This window comes from Talpa occidentalis, unplaced genomic scaffold, assembly GCF_014898055.3.
Source record: "Talpa occidentalis isolate TD23 unplaced genomic scaffold, MPIMG_talOcc4v2.1 talOcc4.6, whole genome shotgun sequence".
NCBI classification, from domain to species: Eukaryota; Metazoa; Chordata; class Mammalia; order Eulipotyphla; family Talpidae; genus Talpa; species Talpa occidentalis.
Window position 1 is genome coordinate 118,190,482 of NW_023604972.1, and position 27,457 is coordinate 118,217,938.

The 27,457-nt window shown below is 41.8% G+C and overlaps 1 protein-coding gene across 1 annotated transcript in view; it reads left to right on the forward strand.

Annotated features, from left to right (window-relative positions):
- OXCT1 (3-oxoacid CoA-transferase 1) overlaps window positions 1-27,457 on the forward strand; it is a 122,708-nt gene that overhangs the window by 9,156 nt on the left and 86,095 nt on the right. The window contains exons 2-7 of the mRNA XM_037530651.2: window positions 497-605; window positions 1,918-2,008; window positions 11,147-11,282; window positions 15,214-15,363; window positions 19,697-19,803; window positions 21,935-21,995. Coding sequence (XP_037386548.1) covers window positions 497-605; window positions 1,918-2,008; window positions 11,147-11,282; window positions 15,214-15,363; window positions 19,697-19,803; window positions 21,935-21,995 — 654 coding nt within the window. The remainder of the gene's footprint in view (window positions 1-496; window positions 606-1,917; window positions 2,009-11,146; window positions 11,283-15,213; window positions 15,364-19,696; window positions 19,804-21,934; window positions 21,996-27,457) is intronic.

Consider the following 27,457-nt stretch of genomic DNA (forward strand, 5'->3'; position numbering starts at 1 on the left):
TCAAGATTGAGTCAGGGGTCCAACTACATTGTGCTCACTGTACTTAACATTCTTGAGAGCAGCAGTCATGTCTTAATCCTCATGAGACTGGTAAATAAATAGCACAGACTTGGCACATAGCATGGTCTCAGAAAATATTTATAAATTAAATGAAAGGTTGAAGTTTTTTTAAAAAATCATGCTTAATGACATCATTTTTGTAAATTTTGAGTCATCATTTTTTGGCAATGCACTGTCTTTCTTTTGAATGGCTACAAGTGTCACAGGATTTCCCCTTAGATAATAGAAAACACTGATCATAAGGATAATCTGTGGTTAGTGCTTGTCTGTTCTAGTTTTAAGATGACCTTTTACTACCCTTCTCTTTTTCTCAAACAGGCGACAGTGAAATATTCTTGTATGCATAAAAATTGAGTCAAGTCCTGTAAGTGCAAAGTAAAGGCGAATCCCCAAGTGATTATTCACTTAAAAGTGGTTTTTTTTTTATATGTTGTAGGGATGTGTTTGCTACTTTTCAACCAGCACACGTCACCATACCAAATTTTATACAAACCCCGTGGAAGCTGTGAAAGATATCCCTGATGGTGCAACAATACTGGTTGGAGGTGAGTACTAGCAGTGTTTTCCTTTTTATGGTAGCATCCCTGTGTTTTTAGCAAAGTGAGGCACTTATTGTGGCAAAGCTATATAGATTAGAAATGCCAATTATTTTATTACTTAATTATATTTACTCATTTTTTATTTATTACATTTCCTTTTACCATTTTACTACAGTATCCTCTTCCTGAAAGTATTTTATGTTTCCTTTCCTTTTGTGTTTTCCTATTATTTTGATAAGCTGAAACTATAAATGTGATGTCTTAGTAGTAATATTGAAAAATCCCTAGACTTTTGGGAATTACATATAATTCTGAACCTTTGCATTGATCTCATGTGTCCATACCTGGCTGCTCCTTTTGTTCATTTCATGAAATAGGGGGCCTACAAACCTTGTCTATTATTGACCCCCACCCCCAATCTACTGATGCTTCTTGTTTGGAATATCTTTTATCATCATCACATACTCATTAAACATGCTGTCTGATTCTTATAAAATTGTTTGATTTTCTAGGCTTTGGTCACAGGAATCAAGTCTAATGTTTAGGACTCCTTTTCATTCAGTCATTGGATAATTTTATTTTATTTATTTTTAATTTATTTTTATTTTATTTATTTTTATTTTTATTTATTTTAATTTTTTATTTATTTTATTTTTGTGTAGAAGAACCCAGAACTTGGGTATAGCCAGAGGTGTGGGGGGTGAGATGATTCACCAGAGATAGAATGGGGAGCAGAGCAGGTAGATTTACTGAAATACACTGCTGACGGGAGCAACAGGTGAGACAGGAGAGGTCTGCTGCGCCATGTGGGTCAGCTCCCTGGCTGGGGATCGTACTCAGGCCATAGCAACTTAACCCCTAGGCCACCAGTGATTTTATATTAATATTATGAGGAGTTGTCTAACATGTAAAGAAACAAAAGTCATTTGCCTAGGCTTTCAATTCTGAAGGATATACTCAGGTGCCTAAAACCTACACACTTGGAAAAGCAAATGTTGGGGGTTGAATTATAAAATAATATGTATGTAGTTAGTTGCAAGAAGAACAATGATTAGCCATGTTGACTAGTTGCACTTGGCTTTATACTTATGAATCAAGGACTTGACAGTGATGTCTGGTGCTGTATAATGATACGAAACTTTGGATACAGATACATGACCATTTATTGAGCTTCTGACATGTCTGTGTGTTTTGCTTTGTAGATCTAATAATGCATTTTGTATTTTTTCTTATTTTTTGAAAGACTACCATGCATATTTAACTGCAAGAACACTATTCTCTTCACAAAATGTTTATCTATCTTTTTGGATTATTATAGGTTTTGGGTTATGTGGCATTCCCGAGAATCTTATAGGAGCTTTACTAAAGACTGGAGTGAAAGGGCTAACTGCAGTCAGTAACAATGCAGGGTAAGTGCATATTTTTAAAACAATTGGTTTGAAAGAAACAAGTTTGTTTCAATGAAGAAACAAAGGTTATCAATGAAATGAAAACTTCCCCATTTACATGAGCGATAATGTTTAACAAGCGGAAGTGTAGAAGTTAACATTGATTCAAATATTTTTGTTAGAATCCTTCATAATGATAATTAAAGCAGACTTACATGATTTTACTTCTTTTCTAAGTGCCAAATACATTGTTAAAGTGAAAATATATATTTTCAAATTGAACCATTTTAAAATTTAGAGGTTCCTTGATGATGTGTGTTAGTACAGAGAATTATTTATAAAGGAAGATTTACATCAACTTGAGATCTGTTTCATGTTCTTTCTTTTGCTATGCTATTTTTCTAGATGATCAATAAAGACTATCATTAATCATCAAAAATGTTGTTGGTTTTGATAGGAGGAGAAGGATATGTAGCTAACACTTAAGACAGTAGGCTAGCACCCCAAACTGATCAATGCTAAACCATACAAGGGCAGAAGAACTAAGACACACAGATGGCCAACAGGCACATAAAAAATATTAGCATGTGGGAAATCAAAACTACTTTGAGATACCACTTCATTCCTGTGAGAATGGTCCATATTAAAAAAAAAAAAAAAAAAGGGAAACATCAAGGGTGTAGAGAAAAGGGAACACTTGCACACTCTTGGTGGGAATGTGCACTGGTCCAGCCCCCATGGAAGACATGTGGAGGTTACTCGAAATATCAAAAATAGATCTACCATATCCAGCAGTTCCATTCCTTGGCATTTATCTTGGCATTAATTTGAAGGAAAGATGCCCTCATGTGTTTATTGCAGCACTATTACAATAGTGAAGTTTTTATGGAAACAACCTAAGTGTCAAGGACAGATGACTGGATTAAGAAGAAGGGGTTCAAATACATGATGGAATACTACTCAGCTATAAAAAAGGAGATCTCTTGCCATTTGCATCAATGTGGATAGAACTGGAGGGGATTATGCTAAGTGAAGTAAGCCAGGAAGAAAAAGACAAATATGTGATCATTCATTCACACGTGGAATACAGAGAAACAAAACAAAGAAGTTAACAAATCTAACCAAAAGAAAGCTTAGAAATATGACTACAGAATTAGGCTAGTAGAGGGGAATAAAGAAGGGAAACAAAGAGGTGAGTGGCTCAGTGGTATATGACAAAGGGGTATGGGTACTCTGGTGGTCAGTGGGGTGTGTTGATGTACATCTGGGGAGGTGTGAACCTACTCCCCTGGATCATACACAGTGTTGCAAACCAATGTTTGATAAAAAAGAACTACACTAAGCCATTACATTTCAATAATGGTATGCCCGTTAAGATATATTTGGCTATGTAGGAAAAGGCCATTTTTGCACAAAATAGTAAATCAGCTCTTTTAGCAACGAAAGACCTTAAAGGTCTTAAGAACTTTAAAAAAACTTTAAAAAAACCTTAATTCTCAATTTAGCTTATTATCATGAATGCTATTTAGGATAATAGCACAGGCTATTTGGGAAGCAAAACCAATCTTACATTTATGCCCATTTTCCTTTGCTGACTGTATTCATTGCTTTATTTTCATCTGAAAGAAGCTGCCACCTCTTCTGTGTATCCACATCTTCCCATTTTGAAGGATTTGACTCAAGTTACACATCTGCAGAGAAACCTTATCCAGTTATCTTCTTGCCTAGACATCACTGGTCTTGCCCCTTTCTGAATTTCTCTGGAGACTTAGCCTTTTTTCTGTACAATGAATGCATTTTTCTTTTCCATACATGTTACAGGCCACTCCTGTTACTAACAATGTGTTCCCTGCTTGCTGAGCCTGTGAACTCTTGAGTCACTGAATTTTGGAGCTGGATAGGGTTGTAGAGATCTGTTGCAGTTTCCTCACTTTAAAGAGGAAACTTCTCTGTAAATGGAGAATTTGCTCATGATCAACTGTAATTCTTAAACACATCCCATGCCCTTCAAACTGATGATCTATCTATCAAAAATACTTCTGATGGTGTTCCATTGGGTTTTCCTGATAACTCAATGCTTCCAAGAGAGGGTGCATGTCAGTATACAGAGTATACTGATGCAGAGTAGGTATTGACAACAAACTTCTTTGAACACAAAGTGCAAAGTCATTGACAGTTGATTCTCTCAGTTAGGGGAGTTTAAATCCTAGTGGTCTACAGCAATGAGAACTTTCATTTAGTTACTAGAGTCAGAGAAATGAGGAAAACTTAGCATTGCTTCATTAGAGAACCAATGATAAGGTTTGAATTGTTGGGTAAATAGAATTTAGAACGAGAAGTACTTTCTATTTTCTATTTAGAAAAGGGCTCGCCGGAAGATCTGCTTGAATTGGCAGCTTTTCCAAAACTCAGGGTTCCCAAATTTCTGTTTTAGTTTTGAACAAGTTTTACTTGTAAAACCGGTGAGAGGGAGGGAGGGAGGAGCACAGGGGACTGTGGTGATGGTGCAGGGGTGCCTTGGGGAAGGAGATTCTATGGGGACTCAATCTGAGGGGGTGGGGGAAGCAAATATTATCTAAAAAAAATGTAAAAAAATGGTAAATGTTAAAAGAAAAAATGAAAAAGAAAAAGAAGACCTGTTGCTGTGGGATACCATTCACCTTGCTGTGGAGGGTTAACCATTAGTCTTCATGAGGGAAACCACCCTCCTAGCATCACTGAGGTGGTGTTTGCAACCCTACACTATGATGAGATTTGATTAGAGAGATAGGAAAAATCAAGAAAATTCTTTTCGTTGATTTTTGGAAGACTTTAAAAAAAATTTTTTTTAAAGATTTATTTATTTATACAAGCACTGGGTACAGTCAGAAGTGTGGGAGGGTGAGAGAATTCACCAGAGCCAAAGCAGGAAACAGAACAGGCAGACCGACGAAATACACTGCTGAGGGGAGCAGCGGGGCGGCAGGAGAGGTCTGTGTGCCATGTGGGACCCTCGCCTGTGGCTGGGGATCGAACTGGCGCTGCAGAGGCTGCGGGCAGCTTCGCAGCCCAGCGCTCAACCGCTGCGCCACCAGGGGAGGCCCTGATTTTTGGAAGACTTTAAATATGAATTATAATCCTTTATGAACCGGTGGTTTTGCAGTAACTATATGTTAACCAGATAAATCTCTGAGGGGAGAATAAGCATGTTCATTCCTGACGACAAGAGTAGTTAGAGTATACATTTTGAAGGTGGGGATTTAGAGAACTCTAAGAACAGCCCCAGTTCCGTGTAGAAGACTAGTCAGTACTATCTGATCATATTCATGTCCCCAGGCGTGTGATTACAATACTTTAACTTGTGGATGCTGTACTAGTGAGGTACAGGAATTCTATGAGACCCAGTGAGCAGAAATTGAAATTTCTGGTTTTGCAACAATGATTTCTGAACCAGGAGATGAAAGCTAGTGGCCTGTTACTGTGCCTTTTTCTTCTGTGTTGAGGTCTCTCTGCAGCCCTGAAGGACTCTGACAGGCTCCCCGGAGAGACCTAGGACTCTTTGGCTGAATATTCGTGTTCCCCCAAGATTTGGTTATTTTGGCTGGAAAGGGTTAATCACGTCCAGGGAATTGTACTTGAACTTGAGTGCTCAGCTCATGGAGGATTTCACTTGTTTCATATAATTATTTCATAAATGGACTTTATATCCAAATACAGCATGTTCTTTTCTTTCAATACTTAATGTTACAGTGTAAATATCAGTCATGTAGTTGAGACTTAAGTGTGTCTAAAATGAGAGTAAGCAAAACATTATGGTAAGTGGTTGTAACTTCATTTTTATGAGTTTTATTTCGACAAGACGTGCCAATCAAGGAATGAAATTTCAGAAAATGAAAATCTGGAAATGAAATTTTAGATTCAGGAAATGTTTTTAGGACACTGATGTCTTCCATGCAATATCTTTTTGTTTCACATTAGCATATCTCTTTAATGGATTCTTGGCTTTAGACTTATGACAGCTAGAATGTTTGAAACCCAAGTTTGCTGTGCTGCAGGAAGGTTAATATCCTCTCTCTCTCTCTCTCATCTGCTAGCAAAATGTAGGCTACTGGAGGTGAGCAAGATAATCTCTTGCAAAGTTCATCAAAATGAAGTATCAGAAAGAGCTGCAAAGATGATTTAATATACAGGTTTCTCTATCAGAAATGTTATGTTCCTCATTTACAGATAACCACATATATCTTTCTCCTACGTTATGAAAAAGAGACTTCCTTTACCCATTGTGTCTGAGAGGCATTAGATAAGAGATGCATATTTGCTGAATTTGTTAGTTGGAAAGTATATGGCAGATTCCCCTCCTCAATTTTTATGAAGTTTTAATTTGTTAACTATGTAACTTTGGGAGGACATAGTCACTCCTCCATATGTGCATTGTTATCAAGCTGTCCAGCAGCATTTTTTTTTTAAGCATAAACACTAATTTTGTTATCCAGTCAGTGGTATGTGAGGCTGAGCAGCTTATCCTGGCTAGGGTGCCATGCTGGGTTGCTATTCCAGAAATGCAGCAAAAGTCAAATACACAGTGGTTTCCAGAGCCAAAATCAATAAATTCAGAGAGGTCATCTCCAAACAGAGTCAAGTTCAAATGTATAATGGTTTGAAAAGCCAAATAGAGCTGCGAGAATGTGGTTAGAAAAATTCCAAAGCCAATCAATGATCAAGAGCATTCTGATTTATGGTACAGAAACTGACTGCTTGGAAAAAGTTTCAGATATTTAAAACGACAGAAAGCAAATGGACTGTGTTCACCTTCATGGATTATTTTATTCTTAAGATGTATGAGACAAGACTCCTTTGGATATCAGTGGTATTCTCATGTTGGGTAATTGAGGGGAGTTTGCCAGAGTGACCCTTTTTAAAGGAATGGTCAGGGCTCAGGGAAAGCAGCAGGGCTAAGGGAGAGGCTATTACTGCCAGCCCCAGGTCTGAAGGGATGAGAGGAGGGTGCTACTTCAGGTCTTGGAGGATAGCTTTAGGGGAAGGGCTATCCATGTGCGGCAGCTTCTCAGGGAGAGGGCCAGGGAGATATAAATCCTGACCTGGTCCTTTCCCTCTCTCAGGAGAGTGACCTACCTGATGGTGCCCTTTGGAACCCAGAAGCTAGCGGGCAAGGGAGTCCCCTGGTTTAATTTGCACAGGTCAGCCAGCCTGGCTCAGGATGGGTGTGCAGCAGAAGGACTTGATTTTCTTTTTTTTTTTTAAGATTTATTTATTTATGCATACAAGAACTGGGGTACAGACCAGAGATGCAGGGGGTGAGAGGATTCACCAGAGACAGAGTGGGGAGCAGAACAGGCAGAATGACTGAAACACATTGATGAGGGGAGCAATGGGCGAGACAGGAGAGGTTTGCTGCACCATGTGGGTAGCTCCCTGGCCAGCTGGGGATTGAACTCATGCTGCAGTGGCTATTGATAGCTTCACACTGCTGCGCTTAAGCCCTTGTGCCACCAGGGAGGCCATGATTTTCATTTTTCTTGAAAGGTTTATTTATTTATGCATACAAGAACTGGGATACAGGTCAGAGGTGCAGGTGGCGAGAGGATTCACCAGAGACAGTGAGGAGCAGAACAGGCAGACTGACTGAAGCACACTACTGAGGGGTGCAGGCAAGACAGGACAGGTCTGCTGTGCCATGTGGGTTGCTCCCTGGCCAGCCAGGACTCAAACTCGTGCTGAAGAGGCTGCTGATAACTTTACAGAGCTGTGCTTAACCCCTTGTGCCACCAGGGAGGCCCCCTTGATTTTTTTTTATTAGTGAGGAACCAGTGAGAAGGGGTAGAATGGAACTGAGCAATAAATTCATCTAACAAATGAATTTTTGCTTATGCATTGCATATGCTTGGGGGACAACAGTGAACAAAACAAAGACCCCTGCCTGCATGGACCGTCTGACAACATAACAAATAGCTACATTTTCTAATATTTAATTATGTGGGATATAGATTTATATATTTATATTATAAATTTTCCCCAAAAGGTTATGTGCGCTAAGGGGAACAAATGGAGAAAGGAGGATCAGGAGCCTGGAAGTGGAGGGGCAGGTTTTAGTATACAATGGGGTGATCTGAGTAGGATGCAGAGAGGGGCCAGGTGACCATTTTATACTTATATTTTTGGCTATTCATTTTGTGAGTAGATTGTAGGGGACAAGAATAAAAGATGGGACAGGTCACAGAGGAAGCAATGAAAAAATAGTCAGATTCTAGATAGATTTTGAAGAGTGAGGACTTCCTGACAGAGTTGATGTGGAGGGTGGAAGAAATCAGAGGTTACTCCATCTCTTCACTGAGAAGATCTGTGAGCACCAGGCTGCCATTGGATTCCATGGGCAAGGCCTCAGGTGGGCTGAGTTTGGGGGACTAGAAGTGTTAACCTGAAGAACAGAGGTAGGTATTAATTAGGAGTAAAGATGGGGAAGGTACTATGTATGAGAGTTGGGGAAGTAGGAGCATCCCAGAGAGATGGTGCGTCTTCTGTGAATTGGAGCCCTCTAGTGGGCAAGTGTGTTATTAGCCTTTGGGGAATTCTCCCCAGTGCACTCTTAAAAAAAAAAAAAAAAATACTTAGGTTTATTTAGGCTTTAGTTTTCTTTTGAATAAATTATATATTTATTTTATACCTATGGTGGATAGGAAATATTATCAAATTCAGTATTTGAAGTCTATGGTTATATGAAGCAAATCTGGTGGAAGGTTGGCAGTTACCTGTTACCTGGACTACTTTGTGTGAGGATTAGCTGGTGAGGCAGAGGGAGGTTAGGGTCTTGAAAGGGATACATTCTGAAACTGGGGAAAAGGCATGTGAACAAGAATGACCACTGTAGATATGAGGACCATGAGGAAGGAGAGTGAGGTTGGGCAAAAGGAGGTGTTAGGAGCAGCGTCCCTGACTTGTCACACAAGCTGCCACACTTACCACCTTCCAGGTGAAACAGGTGAATGTCACTAGTGATCATGAGACTGATGTCCCCGGCCACTCTTCCATCATATTCCATCACCACAGCCTGACGTGTGGAGGGTCTCTGCATCTTTCAATATGTCAGGATGGGCTACAACTCTTACAAATTATTTCCCCCAGATAGTTCTTGATTTGTCCCTTTCCCCCATTCACTTTGCTGCTGCCTTAGTGCAAAGCTCATCTTTGCTTGTTTGGACTACCTCAGGCCCCTTCATCCCTACCTTTCATCTCTATGCTCTCCAATTGATTGTTTATCCTCTTATTCTCTGAAATTATTCACAGGCCTCCCATGTCTGTCAGGATGAAACCCTGATCCCTTGGTATGGCCTTCCGTTTCCAGACGATGTTCCAGGCACACTTGACAAGTCCTTTCCTGAGCCCTCAAAGCTGCCCATCTGCCTCTTTCCCTTATCACTTCTATAATTCTTCTCTCAAAATTATTTTATATTGACAGTCTGTTCACATGTCACCTTCCCTAAGACTTTTTGTGCCTTTTTCTTCTATAACTATTGGGTGCTCCATCTTCACTATTCTCACCACACCTCATGAAGATTTTCCTTACCATATTTTCCCCTCTGTTACAATTACAGGTTTATGTGCTTATTTCCTCGATAATACCATAATAGTCTAGGGTTCAGGGCTTGCCATGTCAGCTTTGGGGGTACAGTAAGAACTCAGTAAAGGGTTGTTGTGTGAATGAATTGTATGGTAACATGAGCTCCATCACAGCACTGTGGGAACTGGGAGGGAGAGGCCATGAATGAAGACTCCTGTATCTGCTGTTATCTGTATTACTACCTTTGAAAAAACTTTATTGAAGGTTGATCGAGAGTAACAGAAATGTGAACATATCACAAGGGTGCAGTTTGATGGAAATTTAAAGATTGTATACCCATGTAACCAATGCCTAGATAGAGAAATGGAATATGACCACTACCATCACCCTTGCTTCTGATGTTACGTGTTGGTTTTCTGTGAATTTGAACTTCATATAAGTGATTAATGGTTTGTTGCATTGACTCCTTGAATTTCTCGATGTAACTTGAAAAAGATAATAGAAATAAATAAGGAACAATCTTAGAGGCCTTCACCTTATTAAAACAAAGCCAGTATTTTTACACCATTTCTGAGAAAAAGATACATTCTGACTTTTAAATAATAGCAATATTAAGCCATATTACATGTCATTTCACAGATATATCAATAGAATTATTCTTAGAACTTTTCCAGTGGATTATAATTAATATTTTTGATTTGAAAACGTTTATGTATACACATCTTTTTGAGCAAAGCATTTATGACAGAGGGAAAATGTTCCTAGTTATTTTTCATTTTGGTCCATATTTCAAAAGTACACTTTGCTTCTCGCTCTTAAATATGAGGACGCCTACTCCCCCTTTGAGAACAGAAAGTGTTTCTTGGGCCTCCCCGGTGGCGCAGCGGTTGAGCGCTGGTTGCAAAGCTGCCTGCAGCCTTTGCAGTGTTGGTTCGATCCCCGGCTGCTCCCCGGCCACTGGAGGAGGGTCCCGCATGGCGCGCAGACCTTTCCTGCCGCCCTCTGCTCCCTTCAGCAGTGTACTTCGGTCCTTCTGCCTGCTCTGCTCCCCGCTCTGGCTCTGGTGAATTCTCTCACCCTCCCGTGCTTCTGACTGTACCCAGTGCTTGTATAAATAAATAAATAAATAAATCTTAAAAAAAAAAAAAAAAAGCATTAATTTGTTAAAAAAAAAAAGAAAGTGTTTCTCCATCCAAACCTTCCTCTGGGGTCAGTCCAGGTCAGCGGTCTCTTGTTCAGATGCCTCCAAAGCTGAGGGCAGGAACCCCTCCATGTGACGTCTTTGAACCCCACATCTGGTAAAAAGGATAAAAGATGTGGATAGAGTTGTGGATTGATAGGCAATTAAATAATGGCTGAACCCCTTACTGCCCACATAATGGGAAAAAAATCACTGAAATGTTGTGTGCTTTAGTTTCTCAACTGCAGAATAATGGTAGCCACCTGCACGGCACTGTGGGTGGTGGGTACCAAGGTTTGATATGGCCAAGTGCCCAGGAGAGGGGATTCCTCTATTTTAATAAAAGTGCATGTTTCGGGGAGGACAGATATCAGTGCTCTATCAGGTGTTCCTTTGACTGTAGGCTGCTTTCCTTTTCTTCCAGGGTTGACAACTTTGGCCTGGGTCTCTTACTAAAATCCAGGCAGATAAAGCGCATGGTCTCTTCATACGTGGGAGAAAACGCAGAATTTGAACGACAGTATTTATGTGGTGAATTAGAAGTAGAGCTGACACCGCAGGTAAGAACATTTCTCTGCTTTTCTTTTGCAGTCTTCTTATTTTAAAATAAAATGTAAAATTTATTTTAAAATTTTCATTTAAAAATTTTTCTTTCTCCCATTACACATTTCTCTGTGCAAGAGAATGAAGGCAGAGGGATGCTGCCTTGCCAAAGCAAGCCCTTTTGTTTGTAGTGATGCCTGTTGAGTGCTAGAGGATCAGTATCTTCTGCTACTCTGCGCTGAAAAAGGAGGTATTTTTATGAAAAGTATCTAGGACAGATTTTCAAGTTTGACTCGGCAGTGCGCATTGTACTGCAAATATGCAAAAGACTTGCTGAAATGTTTGAAGGTTGTCTTCAGAGTCCCCTCCCAGGAATCATGGAATTAGAAATTTGTGAATAATCTGGCCTTGCTAAGCACTAGAGGAGAGTGAAATGCTGGAGGAGGGCCTAGGCTTCCAGAGAACCAATGTATTGCAAATCAGGGGGTCAAGCACTTCATCTAGCAAGTCACTTCTCACTTTCCACATCGTCTCCTAACTGGCCCAGGGGTTTGTCACAGAGGGAACTTTTGAAACATTTGGGTAAAACTGGGTCTGCATCTTGTGTACCTTTGTGTTCCATCTGGTGGGGTCTCTTAGACTTGACTTTATTATTTTTTAAAGATTTATTTATTTATGCATGTAAGAACTAGGGTACAGGCCAGAGGTGTGGGGGATGGTGGTGAAAGGATTCACCAGAGACAGAGTGGGCAACAGAACAGGCAGACTGACTGAAATACACTGCTGAGGGGAGCAGCGGGCGAGTCAGGAGAGGTCTGCTGTACCATGTGGGTAGCTCCCTGTCCAGGGATCGAACTCGTGCTGCATGGGTGCGGATTGCTTCTTAACCCTTTGCACCACCAGGGAGGCCCTCGACTTTATTTTTATCAACAGAAAATATTATAGCTGACTTCATCTAAGGGACAGCAATGTCATGTAGCAGAATTGAAAAAAAATGTAGTAATGAAATCACAGTCCATGCCTGTCTAGAGAGGGCACCATGGGGGATGTTCTTCCAACAGGTTTCACAGCACAGCCATGATGCTTGCTCATTCCCAGCGCTGGCTCCTGCTTGTTGGGGCATTTCCCTGTGCCTTGTGTCCATCCAATTTTCATTTAAAGGTTTTGGTATGAAAAAGAGAGCAAACAGCATATTGTTTTAGTCTGCTCGTGCTGCTGAGAGAATACCTACACTGACTGAAGCAGCAGATATTTGTTTTCCACAGGTCAGGTGGCTGGGAAGTGCAAAGTAAAGTTACCACTGATTTGATCCTGGGGGTGGGGGTGGGGTTTGGGGGGAGGAGAAGAGAGACAAAGAGAGAAACAGAATTCATGCATGGTAGCACCATGGGGTCTCCTACAAGAACAGGAATCCCTTTACTGGAGCAGAGCCCTCCTGTTTAGACCTCATTTCACCTTAACAATGTCCATAAAGTTTCTGTCTCCAAATACAATGACACTGGAAATTAGGGATTCAGCATAAGAATTTTGGAAAAATGAATAGATTTAAACATATTAAAAGTAGAGAGCTGTAGAATATGATGTCAAAAACCAGTGGCATACTTGGACGCTGACAGTGTGGTTTCATTAATAAGCAGTTGTAATATGGATTAAGAATAGAGAGGTTGGGCCTCCCCTGGTGGTGCAGGTGGTTGAATGCAGCACTGTGAAGCTGTCTGCAGCCTCTGCAGCGCCGTTTAGATCCCGGCGGCCCAGCGAGGGTCCCACATGGTGCGCAGACCTCTCCTGTTGTGCTTGCTGCTCCCCTCAGCAGTGTATTTCGTCAGTCTGCCGGTTCTGTTCCTCACTGTTTCCAGTGAATCCTCTCACCCTCCTGTGCATCTGGCCTGTACCCTTGTGTGGGGGCAGGAACAGCCACTGAGCAGGTTTTCTGATCCAGCAGACCAGGTAAAGGAGGAGTCAGAGACCTGGAGCCCTCAGTGGCTTTTTTGCAGGCTTTTATTTGGATTTACCAGGTACACGGCAGGCAGGGGTGCAGGGGGCCCGGGAGGCTGATAGGCCTCCCAGCCCCCAGCAAGTCTTTACTCTTGCTGGGCTATCCGGTGATCTCTGCTTCTGCTTCTCTGCTTCTGTCTCGGCTTCCTTACCCTACAGTCCACCCCCTCAGGGTTTTCTGCCATAGTCTTTATCAGTTTCTATATACAAGTCATAAACACATGTCTCTTGGCAATATGAACACTGTAGCCATGGCCATGGCTAGCAAAAGCAAATGAAATAGATCACAATGTAACAAAATACAACAGAACACAAGTAAGTCCAGGCAGGGCCCCAACCAGTGGCAAAAGACAATTATTGGTACCAGCAGATGAGCCACCAAATCTGCTGCCCAAGGGACTGCTCATACGAGGGGAGGGGAACTACTCACGGCATCTACTGTAACACGCCAGGAGACGTCAGGCTTCTTGGCTTTCTCTGGCTGTAGTCTCAGCTACAAGCCATACACTGCATCCACCCCCAGGATGCACTCACTCCTGAATTGGAGATTCTCTACTCTTTGGGGGTAATCGCTAATCCTCAGGGTTGGTTTTCTGTCTGCAGTCGCTCCAACACTCGGCTTTCATAGCCACCAATGCGACACGCAGACCCCTGCACTCAGGCCAACCCACTGCACAAGCACATGGGTCGGGAATCCAAACTCTACATTTGGCTTGGGCTCCACCCCAAGCCACGTCCCCCACTTGTCCCCCAAGGACGGGTTCCTCAGCTCCTCACCCTTACTCGACTATGAGCAGGGCATCACCCACAGGTGATTTTACGAGACTCACTGACCTTCCTCAGCTTACCACTGAGGGCTTCCTAAACTTAGCACCAGCTTTTGCCTTCTCAGTTGGCTTTTCTCCTCTGCCTAGCTGCTGTGCATGCACAGGCTGCTTTTGGCCACTGAGGCCCACTGGCCACCCCCAGATTCCCATCTCCTGGGGTGTACAAACAATCGCATTCTCCCCCAGGGTCCCAAAAACTTAACTTGCCAAAGTTCCTCCACCTTCTGGCGGGATTGTCAGTCCTCTCTTCCCCCACGATTTTTGCCGCCTCAGGTTTCGTTGGCTGGTCCTCTCCGGTGTCTCCTTCATGCAAGGTCTCGTCCTGCAGCTCCCGGACCATGTCTGTCTCCTGTGCCACCATGACGCCTCCAGCGTCGTCACAGGCAAACAGTCTGTTACTCCTTAGTCCCTCCAGGTCTTTGGAGGGCTCCATACCCATCTGCATGGATCATCCTTCCGACTTATGCCAATTGTAGGGGCAGGAACAGGACACAGCACAGGTTTTCTGATCCAGCAGACCGGGTAAAGGAGGAGTCAGAAACCTGGATCCCTCAGTGGCTTTTTTGCAGGCTTTTATTTGGATAGACCATGTACACGGCTGGCAGAGGTGCTGGGGGGCCTGCCAGCCTCCCAGCCCCCACCAAGTCTTTACTCTTTCTGGGCTCTCTGGTGACCTCGGCTTCTGCTGCTGCTTTCTCGGCTTCTACTAGCGTCCCCATGACGCCATCCTTAAAAGCCCAGTCTTAGCCCAGGTGAATCCCATCTACCTATGCCCACACCCTACTCCGGGTGCCCGCCATCAGGCATGCATTCAGGACCTCAAGGATCCATCATCTATCCTGATGGCGAGAGGGCAGTAAAGCCTGACATTTTTTCCTTACCCTATACCCGATTCTTATATTAAAAAAAAAAAAAAATAGAGAGGTTATGTCTAACTGGGCAGTAATTTTTTAAAACTGATCTTTTAGCAGACAGTATTATTGAAATATACCAATGTCTACTGCTTGGTGCTGTTTGGAGAGCTAAACCTCCAGAGAGTAGGAACCATGTCTGTAAATGTTTCTGGGTACCCAGAGAGAAGTCTGCTTACCCAGCTTTTTACAGAGTGTTGGTTTCTTGCTTATAGGGCACACTTGCAGAGAGGATTCGTGCAGGCGGAGCTGGCGTGCCTGCGTTTTACACCAGCACAGGCTATGGCACCCTGGTGCAAGAAGGAGGCGCCCCCATCAAGTACAACAAAGATGGCAGCGTCGCCATTGCCAGCAAACCAAGAGAGGTAAGAAGCGCCCTTCGGCGGCGACACTGGTAGCTCTTCCCCTTGGGGTTTGGGGCAGACTCTCTGTCATTCATTATGTAAATGTAGTAGGTAAAATATCTAGTTAAAACTGAGCACCTGGTAGGAATTAAAGTCAGAGAAACCAGAATATGTAGAAGAAACCATAATCTATATAAGATGTGTGAGTGAGGATTGCTTATGTGAACTAGTTGTTATAGCTTTTAACATACTTGGAAGCATTTAGCATGTGTCTCTGTGCTTATGTGGGCCATAGAGAGGATGTTTGTTGTACGTGGTATTGTTAGGGGAAAAAGGATGTCCCGGACCCACAGCCAGGAACCCGTTTTAAGATCGGGGTTGCTCTATAACAGTATCAACTCTTTACTCCCAGACCCTTCTGGCTGTGACCAAAAGGCTTGAAAATCTGCCAAGGAATAGTGTTCATAGTTTTCATTTATCCTTTATTTTGCCGGCTGGACACACTTGCTTTTTAGATTGAATAACCCGGTTTTATTTAAAGTGCTGGGTAGGATGGGACTACCTTTCTGCCAGGTGTTTTGTTCCGTGAACTTGACATATTGATTGGCTGAGATACTCTGAATTGAGCTAATTTTAAAACCACATGGGCTAGTATTTCAGTCCTTGTATTTGTAGTTTTACCCTTCTCCCTGCCCCCATGGCTCCAAGAAGTTAACACAGGTTGCAGATACAGAGCCTGTCTGTAGAGAAGTGAGAACTTAAGTCCATCAAGGGACCTCTTATCACCGCCTGCTGTGGTGTTAGCTCTGCAGATCCATGTTTTGAAGGAAGATAAAAGGTCACCGAACAAGGCTCCCTGCTGTTCAGTGTTGTCTCCAGCAGAGAGCCATCTGGAGCCTTGCGTTCTTGCTCAGAGTGACCTGGATTGACTCAAAGCTTTTAGTAACATTTTTTCATATTCTATCTTGCTGCTTTCTTTACTGCCTAATTAGGTTTGAAAAGTTTTTGGCAAAGTAAAATACAGGAGCCTACTTTATTAAAATGGATCCTCATTAATGTAAAGATGCTTAGAAAATTTGGGTTATTACTTTGAGAACTTGCCTGGGAAAACATGGGCTGAACTAGACTGTCCTGAATACCGGGAGTTAGGTTTTTATCTGAATCCCCCTGGGAATATAACAGACAAATTTTGGGAATGATTCTTGTTAGCTGTTTCCCTTGGCTAGGATGGGGAGAAGTAAATGAGTTTCATAATTAATAATACTCACAGAAGTCCGACTCTTTGCCAGGCCCTGGTCTAAAAGGGATCTCTCTAGACCAGGTCCCCTGCTAGCAGAAACTGATGAGAAATGAATAAACACATGCACGTGGAGTAGGGTAAGAGTGAGAAATGACCAGCAGCCCAGGAGGCTGTTCTGAGTGGGGTCAGGAGGGACCTCTCTGGAGGTTCATATGGTAGAGACCTGAATAAAATAGGAGGCTGAGCAGGGCGAGGATCACAGGCTGCACTCCAGTCAGAAGGAAGAACAAGAGAGGTCCGGGGTAGGCTTGCCTGTTTGTGGACCAGAAGGGTGGTGGGACTGGGGTAGAGCAAATGGGCAGGTGCTGGGTGGGGATCGAAGAGCAGGCAGCATCTCATGTGCGTTTGGGTTTTACTAAACAGGGGAGAGAGCCCAACAGAGAGCCTGGAATAGAGGTGGAGGAGTGATGTGATCTGAGTTACATTTTAGGCAGATCCCTGTGGCTGTTGGGTGGTGAGTTTTTTGGTAGGTACTGGGATGGAAGCAGTGAGAAAGATTAAGAGGTTGTTGTATTGATCCAGGTGGGGATAGAAGGTGGTTTAGACTTAAAGGGGGTAACAGTGGAGTTTGTGAGAAGTGACTGGAGTCCACAGGATTAGGTGTAAGGGCAGACAGTGTGCGCCTATAGGATGGATGGCAGAGCCTGGGCAGTCAAGGGCCCTGCGTGGGACTTGGTGCACTTGTGTTCTGCTCCATCAGATTTTAGTGGGAGTACTCAGGGACTCCAGCTCAAGGGAGTTGGAAGCTGGGGCAAGGACTTGGGAGGCATCAGCATCTACTCTTTAAACCTGTAGGATGTGATGAGTGGGTTGGGCTGGCAGACAAATTGAAAACACCTCTTTGACATTAAAGATTGGGATGAAGAGAAGGAGCAGCAAAGAAAACGGGAAAGGGTATCTTGTGAGGAAGACATCAGGGGAGTATGGTGGCTCGAAAGACAAGGGAAATTTTACAAAGTAGGGAGTGTAAACAGTTGGGGAATGAAGGACCGGAAGGTCACCATTGGGTTTGGAAGCAGGGAGGTCATTGGCCACCTTCAAAAGGGGTTTTTCTGGCCTAGTAGCAGGGAAATTCTGATTTGTGTAAATTCAAGAAAGGACCCCACGGTAAGGAAGTAGAGATGGTGAAATCACAGATCTCAAGTAAGCATAACAGCTGGTTTGACAAAATCATTTCCTTCCCTGTCTTTAAATTAAGAACTGCTAACACTGAGCAACAAGTAGCATCAGGAAACATCAGGAAATTATATAATAGTGTGGGGTAAGTGAAAGGGCATCAGGCTTTTTCTTCCCTCCGCCATTAGGACTGATGATGGATCCTTGCGCTCCTGAAGCATGTCTGATGGCGGGCACCTGGAGCAGGGTGTGGACATAGGTAGATGGGATTCACCTGTGCTGAGAGACTGGGCTTATAAGGGCAGCATCACGGGGACGCCAGCAGGAGAGCAAACAGTAGAAGAGAAAGGAACGGGAGAGAAGGCTGGAGAGCCCAGAAAGAGTGGCCAGCCTCCTGGCCCCCAGCTATTTTCACTGTTTTTCTCAGTTGATGCTTTGAAATAACTAAGAATTGGTATTTTGCCTATTTATGTCTATGGCTGTTTAAGTATCTTTCATATAATTTGTCTAAGTTTATATTAAAAGAGCTTCATGCATCTCTGATTTCTAGGCTCATTAATCTTTTCTAGAAGGAAGGTTGGATAATATCATCTTCAAAGACCTGTTTTTGAAAGGATTTCTGCTTTAAACATAGTTAAAAGTAGTAAATGCACCAAAACGTTAACGCTTTCTGGAAAAAGCATGCAGTTTGTCCACTAGGGGGCGCCGTCGGAATGTGAAGGGAGTTCAGCCTTTAACCTGCTCTTTCTGTGGACTCGTGGGATGGGCTGCAGATGTCGCGTCCTCTTTTTTGTTTCAATTCCCAGAGCTGAACCCCCAAGAGGAAAACAAAGGAACATGATGCCATGGCATAATTTTGCTTGGTCTTCCCCCTACACCCCAGTTTGGAGTAGAATTGAAAGGCAATAAAAATAAAACATTCCGTTAGAAAGCGGGGTGGGTAAACGAAATAAAAGATGTCAGTTGTTTGGTGATGGATGCAAGCTAAACTATTGGAAAAGATCATAATGTGGTCCACGCAGATATTGATATTTAAGTCTGTGCACCTGAAACCTATGTAATGTTACAAACGAAGGATACTTCAATAAACATTAATAAAATAAAAATATTTTCTGTTATGAAAGCATTCCATTAGATCAGTAATGACAGAAAAGATGTAATCGATTAAAGCATTCATAGAAACATCAGAAATCATGAAGTACTTATAAATAAACCTGACATAATATATAACATGTAATATATATAAAGGCTTTGATATGTGTATGTGTGTATACATCTATAAAGCTTTTATGTCAAATTATAAAATTTGAAGGAGGAGGTAAGATTTCCAAAATATGTAGGCATATATTCTACACTTATATATGTTATATAAATATATAAGGTTCAAGGATGGGAGGATGTGGCATATCAGTTCTCTCCAAATTAATGTAGATATTCTAGGAATTTCAGTTAAATTCTCAGCAGATTATAAGAGTGGTGTCAACAGGTAGTAGATTAATTAGGAGAGATGAATGGATTCTTATAATTTTTTTAATGTATAAAAGCAATGCGTTATTTTATGCAACGTGTATAGACTCTTCTGGGGTGGAAGGAAAGAGAATATTTTCATGTTCGGTGTATAAGCCTCTATACACTAATAATAAAGCAAATACTAATGCACAGACTCTGCCTCAGGCCTGTGGGACTGTCACTTCCTCAGCTATTCCCAGCTGTCTTGACAGGCTTGGCACAGGGTGTCCTCTTAGTTCTCCCACTACTGTGACTAAGTCCTGGTTGCTACCACTGTTTGTTCTTGAGGTTTCAGGTGAGATCCTTCTCCCTCTGAGAGACCTTCCTTCTTTAGGCTTGTATTGCTTTTACCTGCCTCTGTCAGCCCACATACCACAGTCAGCCAAGACCCGTGCCAGTACTTGACAGTGCTTTCTTTGTCTTGTGCAGGTGAGAGAGTTTAATGGTCAGCATTTTATTTTGGAGGAAGCAATTACAGGGGACTTTGCTTTGGTGAAAGCTTGGAAGGCTGACCGAGCAGGAAACGTGATATTCAGGTACAGTGTGGTTTTAAAAAATATTTATGGAATGCATCTCAACAACTTTGTTTCTTGAATTATGATTACAAAATGACTATTGTGGTATGTTTGCTATTTAAAAATATCTTAAAATCAAACGTGTGTGTGTGTGTGTGTGTGTGTGTGTGTGTGTGTGTTTGTAGGGCTGCTCTGTAGTCCTGCTGGTGTGGCACTGGTGGGGATGGTCTGTACTGATTGGTTGGCTTCCTTGTTGCACCACTTGTTAAATGCTTGACTATATACTTTGTATACTCTTATAAATTCTCTTATGCAGACTAGTTTTTCCCTTGTGTATTTTAGTCACTAAGACCAGTTACAATGTTGAGACATAGTAGGAACACCTGACAAAAGCAGTTATGTTGAATTTTAATATTGTTTACTTGCATTGTCTTAAAATGACTCTGCCACGTTGATATGATGGAACGCTATTACTATCATTTAAGTCTTTTCCAGTCCTGCTGATATTTAGTGATGACACACAAGAGGTGCTGTAAGAAATGCTTATAAAGTTTCTAGATAAGAAGTTGCTCAACTTCAATAATGCTGACTTACCTTATTACTACCTATACATAGCCACAGATCTTAAGCCACAGGCTTAATAGATTTCAAGATCTTTTCATTATTATATTAAATAGTGACTACTTAGTACCTTGGATCTATAGATTATATTATTTTTTTGAAAATTATGCCACCTTTGAATATAAGCATATAAGAAGTTTTCCAAAATGTTTATTCTTGAATATTCACTGTTTTATTGCTGAAATAATTTTCTCTCTTAAATTGTCATTTGCTGCTTTTAATTTGCAATGTTTTATCTTTCTCAAATGCAGCTTTAATGTAATCACAAATTCTCAGTGACCAGTCTCCTGCTGTTTTGTTCATTTCTGATGAACTTATATTATATTCTATATTACATTTCTTGAATATAGCATTTTTAAAATTATAACTAATTTTGGCAATTACGGAAGACATTTTACATCATGTCTACCTTATTTGACACCTTGATGAAATGCTTGCAAAACTTAGGTCCTTTTTAGAAAAGATGGATGAAATTGTATAGTATCAAATGGAAATGAATTATTTAAAATATTTCCACCAGTATATCCTGTGCTCCATCTCTAGCTTATAGGTAAAGACTGAGGACTATTCTGAGCATTGTGGTTATTGAGCACTGATGTGAAGTGAAAATGTTCATCTCCAATGATCAAGTGACTGAGATGCTAAAATACTGACTCTTAGGACTTCCTTTATGTTTATGGAACAACTGGCACAGAGGTCTGTCCAGGCCTTCGCCTCTGACATCTCTGCTCTTGGAATTTTTGATCCTGGATGTCTGGTGTAAATCTAAACAGCAGCTTGTAAAAGTCCACCTGTCCTTATGATTATAGCTATGACTTATTATCCTTTACTAAAGAAGTTTTTCTATCAACATACACTCAAAAAGTTTTTAAAACTACATTTAAATTTCATGGTTAAAAGAAGTATATTAACGTAGGAGCTTGGTAGTACAAAAACATCCGCAAAATTGGTACCTTACTGAAATCAGGGTCTGATGTGGGTGTCATATTTTAAAAAATCTCATTAGATATTGATGCACCAGAGAGATCTTTAAGGCAACTCCCAAATTGCCAGAGAATGTTTTATTAAATTTCAGTAATAGGCTTCTCTTTAATAGAGAATATAATTATTATACTTTCTCATACAAAGCACTTGCTACTTCTCTTCATATTTTAACAAAAGCAAATTTAGTGAACTGGTTAACCATAGAAACAAAAATGGCATCCTAGTTAAAAGATTTAGGGAGATTAATTTTAAACAGGCTAAATTTTTTAATACTCATTTTGCTTTTCTGCATATAGCCTGTATGTTGAACATGAAAATAGTTCCTCTTTCCCTCAATCCCATAAAAACTATATAATTGAATGAAATGTTTTGTATATTTATATATATATTTTTATATATAAAACAATTATAGAACTTATGAAAAATATTATATACTCTTTAAAAAAGATTCACAGACTCTTAGTTCCTGGAAACTCTATTCATCTATAATTAAAGCTTAAAGAGATGATTCTTATTTTTGTCTCATTTTCCTCATTTCCCATTGTAGGAAAAGTGCAAGGAATTTCAACTTGCCGATGTGCAAAGCTGCGGGAACCACAGTGGTAGAGGTAAGAGGAGAGATTATTTCCAATTTCCTAATAATTTATTTTTTTTAACTTGCTTTTAGGTATTAGTTCCAGAAAAAGTGCAAGAGTGCACTTTTTTTCTGGGGGACAAAAAATGACAGCTTTTTCCCTTGGATGTGGAAGGATTCTATGTGAATATGCAGTATTTGGGATTTGCTGCAGCAGGAGCCGTGGGGCTAGCTAGACTCGCAATAGAAAGTTCTCCTTACATGAGGAGAGCTCAAGCGTGAGGCCAACCAGGTTATAAAAGTCCTTTGGCACTTGAAAACAGACCTTCTTGGGTTATATTCCAAGGTGAATTTCTGTACGTAGAATCCCAGGAAGGTAGTAAGTTGTAGCAGGAAAAGTCCACTGTCCTACTGTGTTGGATACAGTGAATTCTTTTATTTATTTATTTTTTTAATGTAATTTTTTTTTAATATTTTAGGTCTCTGGTTTGTATTTTTTTTTAAGATTTATTTATTTATTTATACAAGAACTGGGGTACAGGCCAGATGCGCAGGAGGGTGAGAGAATTCACCAGAGCCAGAGCAGGGAGCAGAGCAGGCAGAAGGACCGAAGTACACTGCTGAGGGGAGCAGCGGGCGGCAGGAGAGGTCTGCGCCCATGTGGGACCCTCACCGGTGGCTGGGGATTGAACTGGCACTGCAGAGTTTGCAGGCAGCTTCCCAGCCCAGCACTCAACTGCTGCGCCGCCGGGGAGGCCCAGATACCGTGAATTCTTTAAGGGAAGAGGAGGAAGGTGCCGATGACTGCTTTGGGGTGGTTCACTTGGAGCCGTGAATTAAGGCATTGATCCTCCTTCAGCCATCTCAGGCTCAATGTTCTTTCCCAGGGTCAGAGTTCTGGGATAGACTTTGGTGATTTAGCTCAAACCTGCCATTTTGTTTATATATATTTTAACTTCGAAGGAGACTTCAAAATGAAGATCACCTGAGAGTCAAATTCTAGTGGGTATTTGAGTGAGTTTTCCCCTCAGAGGGCTTTCAGAGCCCATCTTGAGATCTGAAAATGAATATATGTTCTTGACTTTTCTTGTGATGGTAGTGTAGTATGTGCCATTTTTTTTAAACATTAAGGTGATTTATTAAAGTGCTAATTTTATGCCTTATTTCTGTCTAGCACGTTAGGTAACTTTAAAAAAATCTTGTCACTTGGGGTATCTCATTTGATACTTAGGGTAGCAAAGGAATTAGGAAAGGCAGATCTTAGCATCCACCTTGGAGCTGAGGCAGTGCAGATGAAATGTCAGGCCTTTGCTATTTCAAGCCCTTCTGTAGGGTTGAGGGCTTGAGAAGCCACCTCCGTGGAGGCCTATTGAGACTAAGTTGAGGTCTGGATGTGTGAGGGGCAGTGGTTGCTTGGGGAGAAGTTTTTCTCATCTGCTCCCCACTGAGAAAGGGATCCTTTTCCTTAGTAAACTGCTCCACAGTCTGCAGGAGCTGTCAAAGATGGCCGTGACTGAGCACTTCCGTCTCTGTGAGGGGTGCCACTCTGCCCAGTGTCTGATGATAATACCAGGTGCCTGGCTCTTACCAGGGGACGGGGAGATGGGCTTGAGACACTGATGGGGGAACTGATGTCGTCTCTCTGGGCTCTGAAGTCCTGAGAAAGACCTGGATGGAGGAATAGCTGCAGGCCATACCAGAGACAGGACGTGCCTGTGAAGCTTTTCTGGTCGGGAGAGATTGCTGCTCCTGCAGGCCCATGCCGGCTTCTTCTCCTGCCCAATCCCGTGTGTGTGGCATCTTTCGATCCCTCCACATGCTTGGCCATGATGGTATCATGGAGGCAGTACAGCAGTGTATTTGAAACAATCAAGTGTTAGAGTTCTCTTCTCATCTTGGAAAGTAAAGTGTCTAATTTTAAACTCCTGGGAAGGTGGTGGTTTTAACCCAGGCATGATTTTTTTTTGCAATGCTTTAGGATTTGTTTTCACTTAAAATGGGTAATATGATTTATTCTCTGTGGCATCTATTTTTTTTTTTAATTTATCGAGTCATTGTAGTGACCTGCCATAGCACACATCTGTAAATGTTTAATGCCAAGAAGTAAACTACTGTTTATTTTCAATTAAAGAAAACATCAGATTTTCCCTTGACATGAATTCTAGTTTCTATAAAAGGGGGCTATTGCTCCTTGGGGAAACTTTTTCCCTTTCAGCAGTGTTCTAAATAAACTTGTGATTTTCATGAAACCAAAGAGGTGATCGATTATGTTTGTTTTTCCTTTTCTCCTTTAACAAAACCAGTATGAACAGTGCATTTGTGTTTCTTAAAACCTGCAGCCGTGTGAATGTTCGCCACGAAGTTGTGACAGTGAATGCTGGCTGTGTCTTCCCCCTTGTTAGGAACTGGCTAGTTACTTGGAAAAAGTAGTACAAGTGGGTGCTCATATTTGCACACATGCCAGAAAGACATTCCTCTTTTTAGCCCAGACAGTGTTATTTCTGGACCTCTCTGTCTTTGAGTGGGAGAAGTCTTTCCTGATAAACTTCACAAGTCTAAGTGGAGAAGCAGCCAGGGAACGACTCTCAACGCTGTGCTCTGTGTGTCTAGTGAGGAGAAGCGAGGACAGTCGTGTCTTCCTGGGGGAGCTCATTGGGCTCTTCGAGGGCTCCTTTAACCCCTCACCCTCCCTGTGAGGCCCTGTGCCTGCCTCCTGGGAGCACTCCCACCATCCTGGGTTTATCCTGGAAAGTCAACTATTTCTACATTTTTTTGTAAAAGCAACTGATAGTAGACAACCTCCTTGGGGAGAATCAGGAGCGTTATACTGGGAGACTGGGAGACTGTCGCAGCTTTGTCTCCTGCAGGCAGCCTGGCTTGCCTGCGCTGTCAGAAAAGGTCATCTGACTCAGCCCCAAAGGCTGTTGAGGCTTCCTGGGACTGAAATAACCTGCTGGTTCTCAGGCTTGTGCCCTGCCTGGTGTTGGACGACACAAGGTTCTTCAAGTCCTCTTTAACTATTTTAGCTAATGCCAGCTTTTAGTTAAAACAAGTATACTCATTATCCTGACCTCAATCAAGTTATTTTTATTGTGCTTATATTATAGTATATTTATATGTTTGCTTGAAAAACACTTGCTTATATTGTGTTTGATGTGCACAGATATTGTATGCATGCAGCCTGTCTGGGTTATGAAGCCTGGTAATAAATTAAACATCTGTGAACCCACCACCTAAAGTAAGAATTTGAGGATTGCTCACCTCACTTTCCTCCATTTGCTTTTCCTGCAGAGAAGACTATAACATTGTGTTTTTCAGTTTCTTGCTTAAAAAAAAAATCCAAGTCATAAGGTATGGATATATGGAAAATTCTTTTCCAAAGTGATGTCCTAAGCCTTTTTCAATGCAAGAGCTAAGCTCCGGGAATGGTGACCTCTGTGTTGTACTAACACCTGGCACCTGCCATTGAGCTTTTGGAGATTAACCAGAGGACAAGCTTAGGGGTATGTCTATTACCCTGCAAAGCAGCCCATTGTTGATGCTGATGGACGCTCGACGAGTGTCGTGAACATGCTATTTCACGTTTCTGTCCCACGCGATGGAGGATGGTGATGCATAGCAGTGGAGTGAGGTGGCCCTTCTGAGCACATCGCCCAGCTCCAGAGACCCCCCGGACCACTCCTGCCCACCCACACCCTTTCTCCTTCTGTATTATTTTTGAACCAGACCAGATATTATATCTCAGTGATGTTCTAAGGAAAGTTCAGGGAGGCGCGCACACTCCAGCATGCTAGGCACCCTTCCAGGCTCTACAGACACTGTAATGAACAACACAGAAAAGCTCCTGCCCTCACAGAGCTCACATTCTGATGTTCCAGATGGACAAAAGATACAATAAATTAATCAGTATTACGTAGATACTGATAAATGTGAAGGAGAAAAGGCACGAAAAAGGACATGAAATGTCAGGAGAAAAAGAACTAAAAGGCTGCCAGGAGAGGACTTAATTACAAACTTAAGGACGAGAGGAAGCATGCGCTGTGGGTGTGCAGAGTAGGATGGCGCGCTCCCTGCGCCAGGTGGTGGGCTGAGGGGTCTGTCAGGAAGTTAGCTTTCTAGAGAGTAATGCCAATCTCTTTTTTTGAGGCTGAGTGAAATATTAAATATTTATTTCATTTTGTAATAGGCCTAAGTCTGTCCTTAAAATGATGTGATTTTGAGAGTGGCACCTCTGACTTTTGTGACTCCCTGATTTTGATTTTGAGAGTGGCACCTCTGACTTTTGTGACTCCCTGACCCAGATGGGAGAACCTGGCATTGCTAATTCTTCATGCTTTATGTTAGCCGAGTTGACCGAACTGTTGGTTGTTTCACTTCACACTAGAAGGGGGGGTCACAGGACTTAATCACCTCAGTGGAGTCTGTGAATGTGTCATCTTCACCAAGCAGGCCAATTAATATATCAGTGTTTCAGAGACTTTGGTTGTCCTCTTTCCTTCTTTAGAGAAAATGAAAACACCTAAAGGGTTCTTTTCCTCTTATGTTTCTTTTTCTTTTTTTAAAGATTTATTGTATTATTTATGCATTCAAGAACTGGGTGTAGGCCAGAGGAGTGGGGAGTGAGAGGATTCACCCGAGACAGAGTGAGGCAAAGTGGGGAGTAGAGCGGGTGGATGTACTGAAACACATTGCTGAGGGGCGCAGCGGGCAAGGCTCAGGAGGTCTGCTGTGCCATGTGGGTCAGCTCCCTGGCCAGGTATCAAACTCAGGCCACAGTGGCTGGTGATAGCTTGATAGCACTGAGACTTTAACCCCCTATGCCCCCAGGGAGGCCCCTCTTATGTTTCTTTTAATCTTTATATTTCTAATGCCTTATGATATAAAGTGGTGAAACTCATATTTTTTTTCTAAGAGACTAAAAAGAAAATACATAGGTATAAGCAAGAAAAAAAGGGAAAGCTTCTATCCACATAAAACAAAAGCTTGTGACCATAGACACTTTAATATTGGACAGAATCAGTCTCAAGCATTTGCATTCACACACAGGAGTCACGGAATTCATTCACACACAGAAATCTCTGATTGACATATGGAGACTTGATATTTATGAGAACTCGGCTGAAATGTCAAATTTGGCATTTATTGTGCAAAGCATGATACGTTAAAGGCACTTCACTGTACTTCAGCATTTACCTGGTAAAGCTCTCTGCTGCAGGTAGTTAGCCGAAGAGTGAGGACAGCAGGAGACTGTTTATCCTGACCCTCTGTAATTCAAGCTCTCAGAGCCAGTTGAGATGAGTTTGCAACACAAGTTTTTTTTTTTTTTTTTTTTTTTTAAAGGGGGCAGTAAGAGAACTATGTGATACAAAAAGAAGCAATCTCTCTTCCTCCCTACCCCCTTGAATCTTGGGAACCCTTGATCCTAAGGCAAAATGATTCTTAGAGCAATGGTATCATTCAGACGAATTTTAGTTCTGCTAACTTAATTTAGATTTT